Source organism: Acartia tonsa, chromosome 6 (assembly GCF_053477335.1).
Source record: "Acartia tonsa isolate MP-2025a chromosome 6, ASM5347733v1, whole genome shotgun sequence".
NCBI lineage: Eukaryota > Metazoa > Arthropoda > Copepoda > Calanoida > Acartiidae > Acartia > Acartia tonsa.
The window spans coordinates 17,741,129-17,753,151 of NC_137265.1; the positions used below are offsets into that span (position 1 = coordinate 17,741,129).

Genomic DNA, 12,023 nt, shown 5'->3' on the forward strand with positions numbered 1-12,023 from the left:
TTAATATCAGGTGGGAGGACCTTCAAACTTGAGGATGATATCTCAGTATCCTGACATATAGAATATTAATATCAGGTGGGAGGACCTTCAAACTTGAGGATGATATCTCAATATCCTGACATATAGAATATTAATATCAGATGGTAGGTCATCCAAACTTGAGGATGATATTAATATTAATGTCAATATTAGGATGTACTACATTTAACACAAGGGATATGACAATGGACGATAAATTGATTGATACCTCTGTAATGATTATTAAATTGCTCCTTTTGTAGGTTAAAGTTATTGGTGGAAAAGTTTGAACATAGATAACTTATAATACCCATCCAGAATTGATAAAAGTTTTTAGCCAACAAATCAAAACCTTGAGTACTAGAATAAAAGTCTAATGATCAAACCATCCATGGCCGCAAAGTATCTAAAATTACCTTAGAATCTTCATTAGTTTTATCTTCATACGTTATTACATGTTTTGGTAACTTTTTATTATCTTCTACTACATCATAATCTAAATTAATAATATTTTACTTAGAAAAAATCATTACACAAATGCACATGGAAAACCATTAATTAGATATTAAAATATAGTGATTAGAAATATATTCTAATATTGCTGTGACGTTAGGTATTAGAATTTATAGTAAACCTTAACAAGTAAAATACTACCCATAAATAGTTAAGCAAAGTAAGCATGTTTGATAACTGTCCTATTGCAATGATGGATGTAGAATTTACGTGGTTGCTAACATGGATATCATTTTAGTCAGTTCGTTCGTCCAGTAGGAGGGGAGGGTTGGTTTCATTTTATTAAAGTACAGGAAAATCTGGTATATGATCAAACGAAAATAATAAATCCATTATTGCAAAATTTTATTTTAAGTAAAAAAGCTATCCGTGACGGACGGATGAACGGACGGACGGACCGACCCTAATTATAGAAAAGCTTCGCTTTTAAAAACATAAATTGACACATTAACAAAAGATTAAGCGGCTAAAAAGCAGTCAAAAAGCATTCGGACGACAAATGTTTCATGCCTATAACATGACTAAGGAGTAGAGAAACATTTACAAAAAATATTAGACGTCTACTTTTCATGGCAGCTAAGAAAATAAAGTCTGTTCTACGTGATACTAATAAAGTACCCTCACCTCCAACCTCCAAACAAATGATCAATTTATTTACTAAGTATATTTGCGATAACTTTTATTTAATGAAATCTTCCAATTTTTAACATGTACAAAACGGCCTGCTTAATTGCTTCAAGATCCATGTCAGATCTATATAGGAAATAAATGTCTATAAACGAGCTCAAGTTTTCCAAGGAATATTTGTTTAAAACTCATAGTGCTCCAATAATCCATAATAAACTCTCACTGCCCAGAACGATAAGACCCATTATTTTACTTTATTAAAAATAAATTCCTTTTTTTAATTTCATGTTGCTATTTACCTTATATCAATGTATTTAATTTCTAATCATAAAAAAGAAAAATTAAATTTATAATATAATAAATTTAAGAAAACTCTGTTTTAAAAGAATTCGATTGTGGCGACACTTTGTGTGTTCAAATATTAAACTAAAATTGTAATCATCATCATTAACCCTTTGGTGATGGTAATGTAAAGAAAAAAATATAATTAAAAAAAACTTTTTAAAATCATTTAGATTATCAAATAATGATTGAAAAATGAGGAAAATAGATTTATTGAGAAATAGATATGCATATAGAAAACTAGCCAATAGGGAGATAATTATATCGAGCCAACTCTAGTCTGTATATATGACTCACAAAAAAAAAACAATTATTAAAATAATAAGCATCAGTGTTGCGGATCCGGATCTGGATCCGCAAGGATCCGCATTTTTTTGAGTCCAAGGATCCGGATCCGCAAAAAAATCTGGATCCTGGGGTATAAATTTATGGAAAAATCTACCTAAATTTATATAAAATAGTCACTTACAAATTTTGAAATTTCTGGTAACCTTGTTAAGATCAGCTGATTCACTCCCACAATCTTCTCTTTCACATTGTATTCGAGATTAAAGAATAAATACTGTTTGAAAAATTTGGTGATTTTATTTTTATTGTCAAGGATCCAGATCCGGTCGGATCCGGATCCGCATTGACCAAATTTAGAGGATCCGGATCCGCATACAATCAATGCGGATCCGCAACACTGATAAGCATTGCTTTCTTTTTAATTGGATATTCTTAAGAGTAATGTATTAATAAACTATAATTGATTTCATAAAAAGGTCATCACAAAATAGATAAAATGTCATGTATTTCTGAAGAACAAAATACTGAAAAGCCTGCTTGAATGCGAGACTATTTCTATCTTATTATGACTGAATCTTAGACTCTTATCAATTTCTTTTTTTAGTCTATTGAAGCTTTTCTGAGTATCACAGATACCATAATTTGTTTCTGAATGTCTTTACTGAGCAATACTAATAAGTTTCGCAGTCAAATATGGGACAAAGTAAGCCCTTTCTATTAAAATGGATGTAGAATAGATGTGGATATTATGACAGGGGAAAAATTGTCGTTAATTTAGGTTGCTAACATGGACATCATTTGTTGGTTATTTTGTTCATACAGTAGGAGGGGAAGGGGATGGAGTAATGGTGGTGTATGGAGGAATTGTTATTTTAGCCAGTTACAAGCTTCACTTTATTAGTGTACATGATAATCTGGTGTAAGACAATTTATTATAAATCCATTTCTATTGAAGACATGGCAGAACAATGTAACCATTTTTAAAAATCTTTGATTTGATACTGTTTGAACCGATACTCGAACATATCACCTTCCTTCTACGATTGGATGCCTTAACACTAAAAAGACCAACAAATATAAGTTGCAGAGAAGCTTCAATACTTGATCAATAACTATATCTTTAATTTCCGATTTTGCCGCTAAAATGAACCAATTCCACGTCTTCTTCTTGGAATACTAGGGTAATATTGGATTCATGATTGGTTCATTTTGGCGGCAAATTAAAAATTCTCAAATACAAAGCTTTTTATAGCGCCCTAAATGACGTCATACAGACCTACCATTTGTCAATTAAAATGCAATGTGGCCTGCAATTGGTAATTTAGTCTGTGTATTTGCCTATCATTAGTCATTTGTATTGTATGACGTCATTTTTAAAGGCACTATAAAGAGCTTCCTCAAATACTTAATTAGTTACCGTAATCTCCCCACAATATATAATCTGATTCTGAGCTGTTCGGTAAAGCAATACTAGGTCTTCTTGTTGTATTTATTATTTCTTCCTCCCCTTTCTCAAGAGCTGAATTCTTAAAAAATATAATTTAATTTCATGTTATTGGCAGTTTCCCACAATGTGTCTAGTTGAGAAGGGAACCCTCCTATCTCCGTATAATTTGGATAAAATTGAAAATAGTTGTATTTGTAATTTTTTTTCGGGTTTATGGACCTTAGGCATAGGGAAAAGAACTTAACCCCCCCCCCCCCGGATTTTCAATTTTTTTTTAAAATGGTGAGTTGGTTGGAGGGTTTCTGGGCTAACTAGGCACTTTGAGGGAAATGACCGCATCCTTTATCATTACGGATGACTTCCTACCAATGATTGGAATGTTTTAAGGACAAGAGCAGATATTTCAATATTCTTTGTTATATTAGAACATAGGCAGAGACGTCCAAGCTTTTTATATTGAGGAGGAAAATGATGTTTTTATCTAAATGATTTAGGGTGTTAATCTAATGAATTATTAAAGTTTTTGAAAAGGGTAAAATGAGGGGTTTTAAAGTTTGAGTGGGGTAAACACTCCTTTACCATTGTACATCTATGATTATAAGTGCTCTAATTATCAGAAATTGAAATGATTGAAATCATTAGGAAAGGTTGTGTGATTATGAAATTAGCAAAAACCCTTAGATAAATACACGTCTAAAGGTTGATAAGGTAATCAATGGGTCAATTGTAACTATATAGTTTAATTTTATATTTTCTACATGATTTTTAAAATAATTTTACCTCATCTTTTTGAAGATCTGTTTTCTCTTTAAAGAATAAGTCTTGAACCGGTACCCTTCAAAGATAAATTTTTTTAAATAATAAAAGTCAAGTTATAACCACTTAGAATCTAAGAGTATTTTTCCAATGGGGTTGGGACTCAAGCGTAGTATCATTAAATCATTAATTTTTTGTCATTATATAAGTATAAACTGCATGAATTTGTATAGTGTTAAAATAGTTTATCCTATAATATAAAGTACTAAGCTTTTTTTGTTTGTAGCAAAGGATCTCGCTCACCACTGAACCGATATAGTTCTTCTTTAGAGGAGAGCTTCTTATAGGCCCTGAGATGGTTTTAGGCTATTCTATTTTTAAAAATAAGCCTGGGTATTGTTTTGAGCTATTTTCTGCCCTTCCATATCCTTTCGAATATAGAGTTTCTAGATGCCAGGGTCGCGGACGCTAGTTGTTTTTAAAAGAAACACCCTGGGAATCTAGGATGCCTTGAAATTTAAAAGCATCGAACATTCCATTGGTTTACATATCTTGAGATTATTGACAATAAATTGATGTGCGACCACATTAATGACCAAAAATTACCCCTTCTATAGATTTAAGCTATTTTTGAAATTGTTAAGACACTCTACTTAATGAACCAACCAATTCAAATTCATAAAAGTTTTTAGGCAAATGAATTAGAAACAGGTATCATAAGATGTTTATTACTAGGGTAATAATAGTCAAATGTCTCCTCCCTCACTGCATTGGTTACTAAACCATTTGTTACAAACACGCGCAATACAAAGTTAGTACTACATCTTATTATGAGGTAACTAATAGTTTATTTTTTACTTTCATAAATATTTTTCAATATATTATCTAATTTGTTTTGGACTAGGAAATGTTTTGGGTATAGTCCCTTTCGTAACATCGTACCTTATGGGGCGATTCTTCGTATTTTTCACAGTAGCTTTTCTCCTATTTCTAGCGCCTGCGGGGGGCTCTAACCCTGCGAGGCCAATTACCTTACCCTGTGGGGCAATCACCTAACCAAATATAACCTAACCTAACCTAAAATAACCTATAAAAAGTCATTTTTAAAATAAGACGAATCGCCCCTTATGGGGCGATGTTACGAAAGTGACTATTCCCAATGTTTTTTACAATTACAAAAGTTTAATAAGCCAATTAATAAAGATTCAGAATCTAAGAATATTTTTTCAAATGGGCTGGGACTCAAGCTATAGTGCCTTACATTTTTGTCCTTACATAAGCAGGAAATGGATGAATTTGTATAGTGTTTAGACAAAACGTTTAGATAGACAAAACGTTTAGGGTTTAATAAATGTTAATTTTTCTTTATTCATTGGTACATACAGGGAAATATACACTTAAAGGTAGTACTACATCCTATTATGAGATAACCAATTGTTCATTTTATACTTTCACAAAAATTATTCACTATATTATCCAATTTTTTGCGACTAGGAAGTGTTTTTATAATTACAAAAGTTTAATAAGCCAATTAATAAACATTCAGAATCTAAGAATATTTTTCCAATTGGGCTGGGACTCGAGCTATAGTGCATTACAGTTTTTGTCCTTACATAAGCAGGAAATAGATGAATTTGTGTTATGTTTTGACAAACATTTAGAGTTCATAAAAATGTTAAATTGTTTTTTTATTCTTTGGTACAAACAGGGAACTTCAAGTTAGTACTACATCTTATTATGCGGTAACCATTTGATCATTTTATACTTTCATAAATATTATTCACTAGTACATTATCTAATTTGTTTTGGACTAGGAAATGTTTTGTACAATTTGATATGACTAAACCTTAGGATAAGGACAGATAATGAAATAAGGATGACGACATCCATAAAAATGAAGCTCTAAAATCAGAAGGACGGATAAACAAACAATGATTCTTATAGTGACAGAACTTACTAAGCAGGACATTAATTTGTAATTTTTAATTTAGAAATCATTATGCTTTGAATTCATTAAGTTTGAAATTGAAAGCACAGCTCTAACATGTCTAAATTATCAAAAAGAGCTAACCGTTATGGACAGACGAATGGACCGACACTTATTATAGAAAAGCATCGCTTATACAAATTTTGCAAATCATAGTATAGCTTTAATAAATTTTAGAGAATTAAAATAATATTTAGAAGTATAAATAAATGTGAAATATCTCAGCATGGAAAATTGAATTATAAATATATTGGTACCCAAAGTTTTATAATTTTATCATCCGTTTGCTCAAATGTATTGCCACATTTATTAAATTTTGAATGATTTGTTTACTCTAGCAGTGTCTAAACAATTCAAGCAAACATTTTATCAATCAGAGGAGTAAATTAGCTTAACTAACATTATTGCGAATGTATTTTGTCTTCAAACTTTATTATTCTGGTTTAAAGACTAGATAGATTAATTTTGTTATGGCTGCGAAACTTTTGGAAATAAGCGTCCAAACAACATAAATTATACTTACAAAGTGCAAATATCTCGGAATGTTTTTCCATTAATTGTAAGTTCCGCCATCTTTTTGTGAACTTCAAACATCTACCAAAAGCAATAAATTTTCATTTATTTTGTAAAGAAGGCGTCTTAACTTTTATAATTTTTATTTTAAATAGCTAGTCGGTGTTTTTAGTAAGTAGTAGATGTAAAATTTTCCATAGAATTTAGATATGCAATCGTTTTTTTTTGTAGACTTCTTATTTTTTAAGTAATATAAGATTAAAAAAAATAATAAGGTGGGTTTTAAGGTACTAGAACGCAACAAAAAAAAGAAAATTGTCATTATGAACAAAAAAAAAATAAAAAATTTAAAAAGTTTAAGACGCCTTCTTTTTTACTTTTTTTGTACTAAGATAATTCGGAGCTTTCCCAGAAGTAGTCAGTTGAGTACTGGTAATCCACCCCTCTTGCTTTTGAAATAAATAAAATAAGGTTGATAGGTAGTTTGTCCCTATGCCTGTCTCTCATTGGAACGACCTTAACCCTTCGGGGCTACCCAGTACCCAATGTAACCTAACTTAACCGAAAGTAGTAAACAAACTCACGAAAAACTATCCCCCATTATTTGCAGTTTTAATTTAAAATAGAGGAGGTGATTGCCGAGATCTTTTGTTAGACTATAACCTAACTTCATTACATTTTATGATTTTGTAACTTAATTTACCAATTTTATATTATTAGCTGTTAAAACATTATCTTTATGAACATATATAACATTATTCCAGCGGGTTAGTGATGGAAATACTTTGCTGCTCCATTCCTAAAATTAAGAGTTTTTGGTTCAAGCATTTTTTTTAGTTTGAAAATCTTCCAGCCCTTGTTGGGGTTATAATAAGCCTTATTATTCTTTTACCAGTGCCTTATTTCTACAATGTACTATCACTACTAAACTATTCTAACCTTAACTTAACCTAACCTAAAAAAAAGATGGCCGGATAAGGTTATGTTGATATTGTTCATCTGTTGGATGTTGTCATCCTTGTTTATTTCAACATTCATTTGTTGAAAATTTCGCTGACCAATAAACATCTACTATATAAATAATATTGTCCAACGGTCTATAAATAATGCCATAAAATACATTTCTCGTATTCATTCGAATCCGGTGGATAGGAACCGGTTCTCATCCATACGAAAAAACTATGTCTAGCATCGTATTATATCCAGCTTTCTACGAATATAAAAATGTACAATCATAAGATTAAAACCAGTTTTTTAGCCCGTGCCTTCGGCATCTCGGGGCTAAAAAAACTGGTTTTAATCTTATAATTGTACATTCTATATCCGCGGAAAGCCGTTTATAATACGATGCGAGAAATAACTATTTTATCAGCTGTTATAAAAGATAAACTTCTGAAATTTTGTGTAAAGATTTATATGAACACCAACCATCATTACATACTATGTCCGTATGTATGTCATGCTATCAATTTACTAAGCCATTCTTTTTTTTACATTCAAGAGTTTCGCTACTTATGGATGTTATAATCCTTGTTTTAAAATTTTTTGTAACCTTATTTTTTCTGTATGGCGAATATACTGGAATCCAAAGTTTATCCGTGGCATATTCTACTCTGAACAAGGAGATCAATACCCAATAGAAGCGAAGACTTTTTGTTAGAATTTGTTATAATTGTAAATGTGAATAAAACGCGTCTTACATGAATATAAGAAAAGAAAGAACATATATTCTTTCCGAGAATTATAACTGCATAAGAAAACAAACAGAGCAAAGAAAAAATATTTGTTTTTGTGACCATCAATTTGTTCGTAATTGCTAAAAACTTGAATAACCTTAGAAACATTCATTTTCAATTATATAAACCTTTTAAACAATATAATAGAGAGGCAAATCATAGGTCTATAGGATATTAAATGGAATATGGCAGAGCAAAGAGCTTTTTCTTTTCAACAAGTTTTAAAAGACTATAAGATCATTCATTATATAATTCCCAATTTGATAAACGTTTTATATCAGTTTAAACATAATCTTTTTACACTGGTTTAATTTTCTAACTAATTAATAATAGATATAGATAGATAGATAGATATTTATTAATTCCACTAATTATAACAAATTTTTATATAAGTTCATTACATTGAATAAACAATATCAATAATAAGATATTAAATATAACTAGGAAGATCTTGGCACTACATTTGTATAATAGATACTATTGTAGGTTTACCCATGACTTAATTTTAATTTTCATGTTACTGATTGTGAGAAGACGGCGGAGGACAAGGCAGGCTGAAGGCTGAGAGTATGTTCATAAGTAATTATTTTATGGACATGTACAAGGGTTATTGTGTAGGTTTTAGTAGCAGATATTGCAATTATGATCGCTACAGTTTATGAATAGTTTGTATTTATCTATAAAGTGTTTTAGTATTGCTTTTTTAAATTTTTTTTCTGTTTTTTATTTGTTTTAATTCTATATTTAGTTCATTCCAGTCTTTGGGAATGGTAAATTTTGTTATAGATGATTTGTTTGCTCCGTTTATTTTCAAGTTCCAAATATTCCTGCGTAGTCTCTCATGTGGAACTTCTTTTTTTATTAAGTTTAGAATTGTAGTTGGTGCGTATTCATAGAAAACGGAGTGTCCTATTAATAGGTTATTGTATGTGATTAGATCTTAGAATTTGAGAATTTTGTATTTCTTAAAGAGTGGTTCAGTGTGGATTCTTCTGGATGAACCATGTATGTTTAAAATGATACGTTTTTGTATAGTAGTGATTGTATTTAAAGCTTTTGTGTTGTTTGGTGCCCAAATGCTAATTCCATATTCTATGAAAGGCTTACCTAGTGCATTGTAGCATAGTATTTTTTGCTTTGTTGGAATCTCTTTTTTTATGTTTCTTAAGATATGATTGCATGTATTTAATTTACTTATTGTTTTAATGATGTGGCTATTAAAATTTTCTTTTTCATCTAATAGAAATCCTAGGAATTTGAAAGTGGATTCTTGAGTATTAATGTGATTGCTTTTAACAGTTTGTATGATGGTATCGTTTATTTTAATGTTAATTTCTTGTTTTGTGTTGAAATTTATAATTCTGGTTTTAGTGGGGTTTAGGGTTAGTTTATTGTGGTTGAACCATTCAGTGATTTCTGCCATTAAAGTGTTTCCTAGAGTTTCTATTTCTGTTTTGTTTTTGCCACTTACTGCAATCATGGTGTCATCTGCAAAGAGATTTATGAAGCATTTGATCATGTCTGGTAAATCATTTATATAAATGATGAAAAGTAATGGTCCTAGTATTGATCCTTGTGGCACCCCAATTTTTGAAGCTAGAAAGTTGGAGAATTTTTCTCCGATTTTGCATGTATGTGTTCTGCCATTTAGATAATTTTTGAACCAGTTGAGTTCTGTATTTTGTATTCCTATTTTTTTTAGTTTGGTTAGTAGTATGTTTATGTCAACGGTGTCAAATGCTTTGGTAAGATCTATGAATATGGAAGATGTTGACATCTTATTATCTTTGTCCTTTTCGATTTTTTCCATAGTTGCAATCATTGCATGGATGCATGAGTGTAATGATCTGAATCCAAATTGCTTGCATGAAAGTATATTGTTTTATTCTAAGTACATTCTTAGTTGGTGAGCAACAACTTTTTCAAGCACTTTGGAAATGGCATTTATAAGAGCGATTGGTCTGTAGTTGTTAGGATCGGTTTTGCTGCCCTTTTTGTAGATTGCAACGACGATTGCTGCTTTTAATCTGGTGTGAACAATACCTGAGTGTAGCGAGCTGTTTATTATATTAGCTAATACTCTGGGTATTTTTTGTAAGATGGTTTTGATTATGACACTTGGGATTCCATCTGGTCCTGCAGATAGTTTAGGTTTTAGTGTCTTATTTATTTTTGTTATATCATCAGCTGTTATGTTTTTGAATTTGAATCTAGTGTTTTGTTCATGTATGTTATTTATGTATTCTTGTTGTTTTGTATTGTCTGTATGAATTTTATTTGATAGCTCTGTACCAATTCCGTTAAAGAATTTGTTTAGCTCTGTAGCAATGTCGATATCTTCAGTTAGTTCTTTATTGTTAATTATTATTTTGTCAGGTTTAGTATTTTTTTTGTTATTAGTGTGTCTGTTTGTGGCTTTGTTGATTGATCTCCACATAGCTTTGGAGTCGTGTTTAGTTTTTTTGAATTCATTTTCATAGTATTTAATTTTAGCTTTCCTAATTTTGGATTGTAGCTCTTTTTTAAACTCTACGTGTTGTGTGTTATGTAAAGGTAGTTTACTTTTAAGTTTTTTAAGGTATAATTTCCTTCCAATTTTGAATAGTTTCTTAATCTCGTCATCTATCCATGGCGAAAAATTGGTGTCTTTTTTTTTATCTTTTTTTAGGGTGTATTTTTTGTTTGGGAATGATTCATTAAATATATTGTCTATTTTATTGAAAAATTTGTTCCATTTGTCAATTGTGTTGTTTGTATTGAGAATGTGCGACCAGTCTTCATTGATTAGTTTGTTTGAGAAGTGGTTTATGTTGTCAGTGTTAAATTTTCTGCGGTGATAAGTGTTGGTAGCATTTTTGTAGGTGATATCTGTCTTTTGTATGGATTTAATGATTAAGAAGTGGTCGGTAATTGAGTTGCATATGATATAGTTTTTACTGTTATTATAATTATTTGATAGTATATTATCAATGATAGAAGCAGTGTTATTAGTGACTCTGGTGGGTCTGTTGATTAGGGGTATTATGTTTTGATTTTCAAAGGTCTGGTAGAATTTTCTAATAATTTCCATAGTGTTATATTTAAGGATGTCCATGTTTAGATCTCCAAGTATATCATAGTTAGTGTTTGGGAAATGTGTGTCCTTATATTCCAAGAGCAGTTTAATATCTTTAATGCAGTTTTCGATGTCATGTGTACATTGTAATAATTTAAAAACAAGGATGACAACATCCATAAAAGCGAAGCTCTGAAATGGAAGGACAAACGAACATTAACACTTGTAGATTGTCAGAACTGAAATGCATCATTACAAACAATATTGTAAGTAAATTTGTTGCAAAACTGCATAAATAGATGATACTGTTTAAGGACATACTTACATTTTTTGGACTTGTTTATAGAGCTGCTTCGCTTATAACATTGTACCCTGTTCTAATAGGAATCATTTTTTAAAAAATCAGAAGAATCGGATAATTTTAAAACACACAAATTTGTTGTCAAAAAAGTTAAAAATCTACATGTTTAAAATGGACGTTCGGACATTCTGGTATTGATTATTGAGTTGCTACGCTTTCTAAATTGGGATCTACTGCAGTTCATGGTAAAATATTGCTGGTAACGAATGCTTCCTGTTTCCTGGCAATGTTAGAAGATTCCTGGATCAGCATAACAAGAAATATTTCTGGAGCCAACAATGTTTAACTTTTCTGGTTGCCAGCAATTTATGCATATTCCTGGCCACTGCCATGTTTGAAATATTCCTGTTAAAAAGCAATATTTCCCTTTTTAATTCCAA

The 12,023-nt window shown here is 30.5% G+C and overlaps 1 protein-coding gene across 1 annotated transcript in view; it reads right to left on the reverse strand.

The window, feature by feature from the left end:
• Window positions 1-12,023, reverse strand: part of LOC145322008 (NPC intracellular cholesterol transporter 1 homolog 1b-like) — a 72,922-nt gene that overhangs the window by 59,660 nt on the left and 1,239 nt on the right. Inside the window, exons 3-8 of the mRNA XM_080163739.1 lie at window positions 8,044-8,104; window positions 7,195-7,290; window positions 6,502-6,572; window positions 4,016-4,070; window positions 3,206-3,314; window positions 435-514 (exon numbers count right to left, since the gene is read on the reverse strand). Of these exons, the coding sequence (XP_080019865.1) occupies window positions 435-514; window positions 3,206-3,314; window positions 4,016-4,070; window positions 6,502-6,572; window positions 7,195-7,290; window positions 8,044-8,104 (472 nt within the window). The remainder of the gene's footprint in view (window positions 1-434; window positions 515-3,205; window positions 3,315-4,015; window positions 4,071-6,501; window positions 6,573-7,194; window positions 7,291-8,043; window positions 8,105-12,023) is intronic.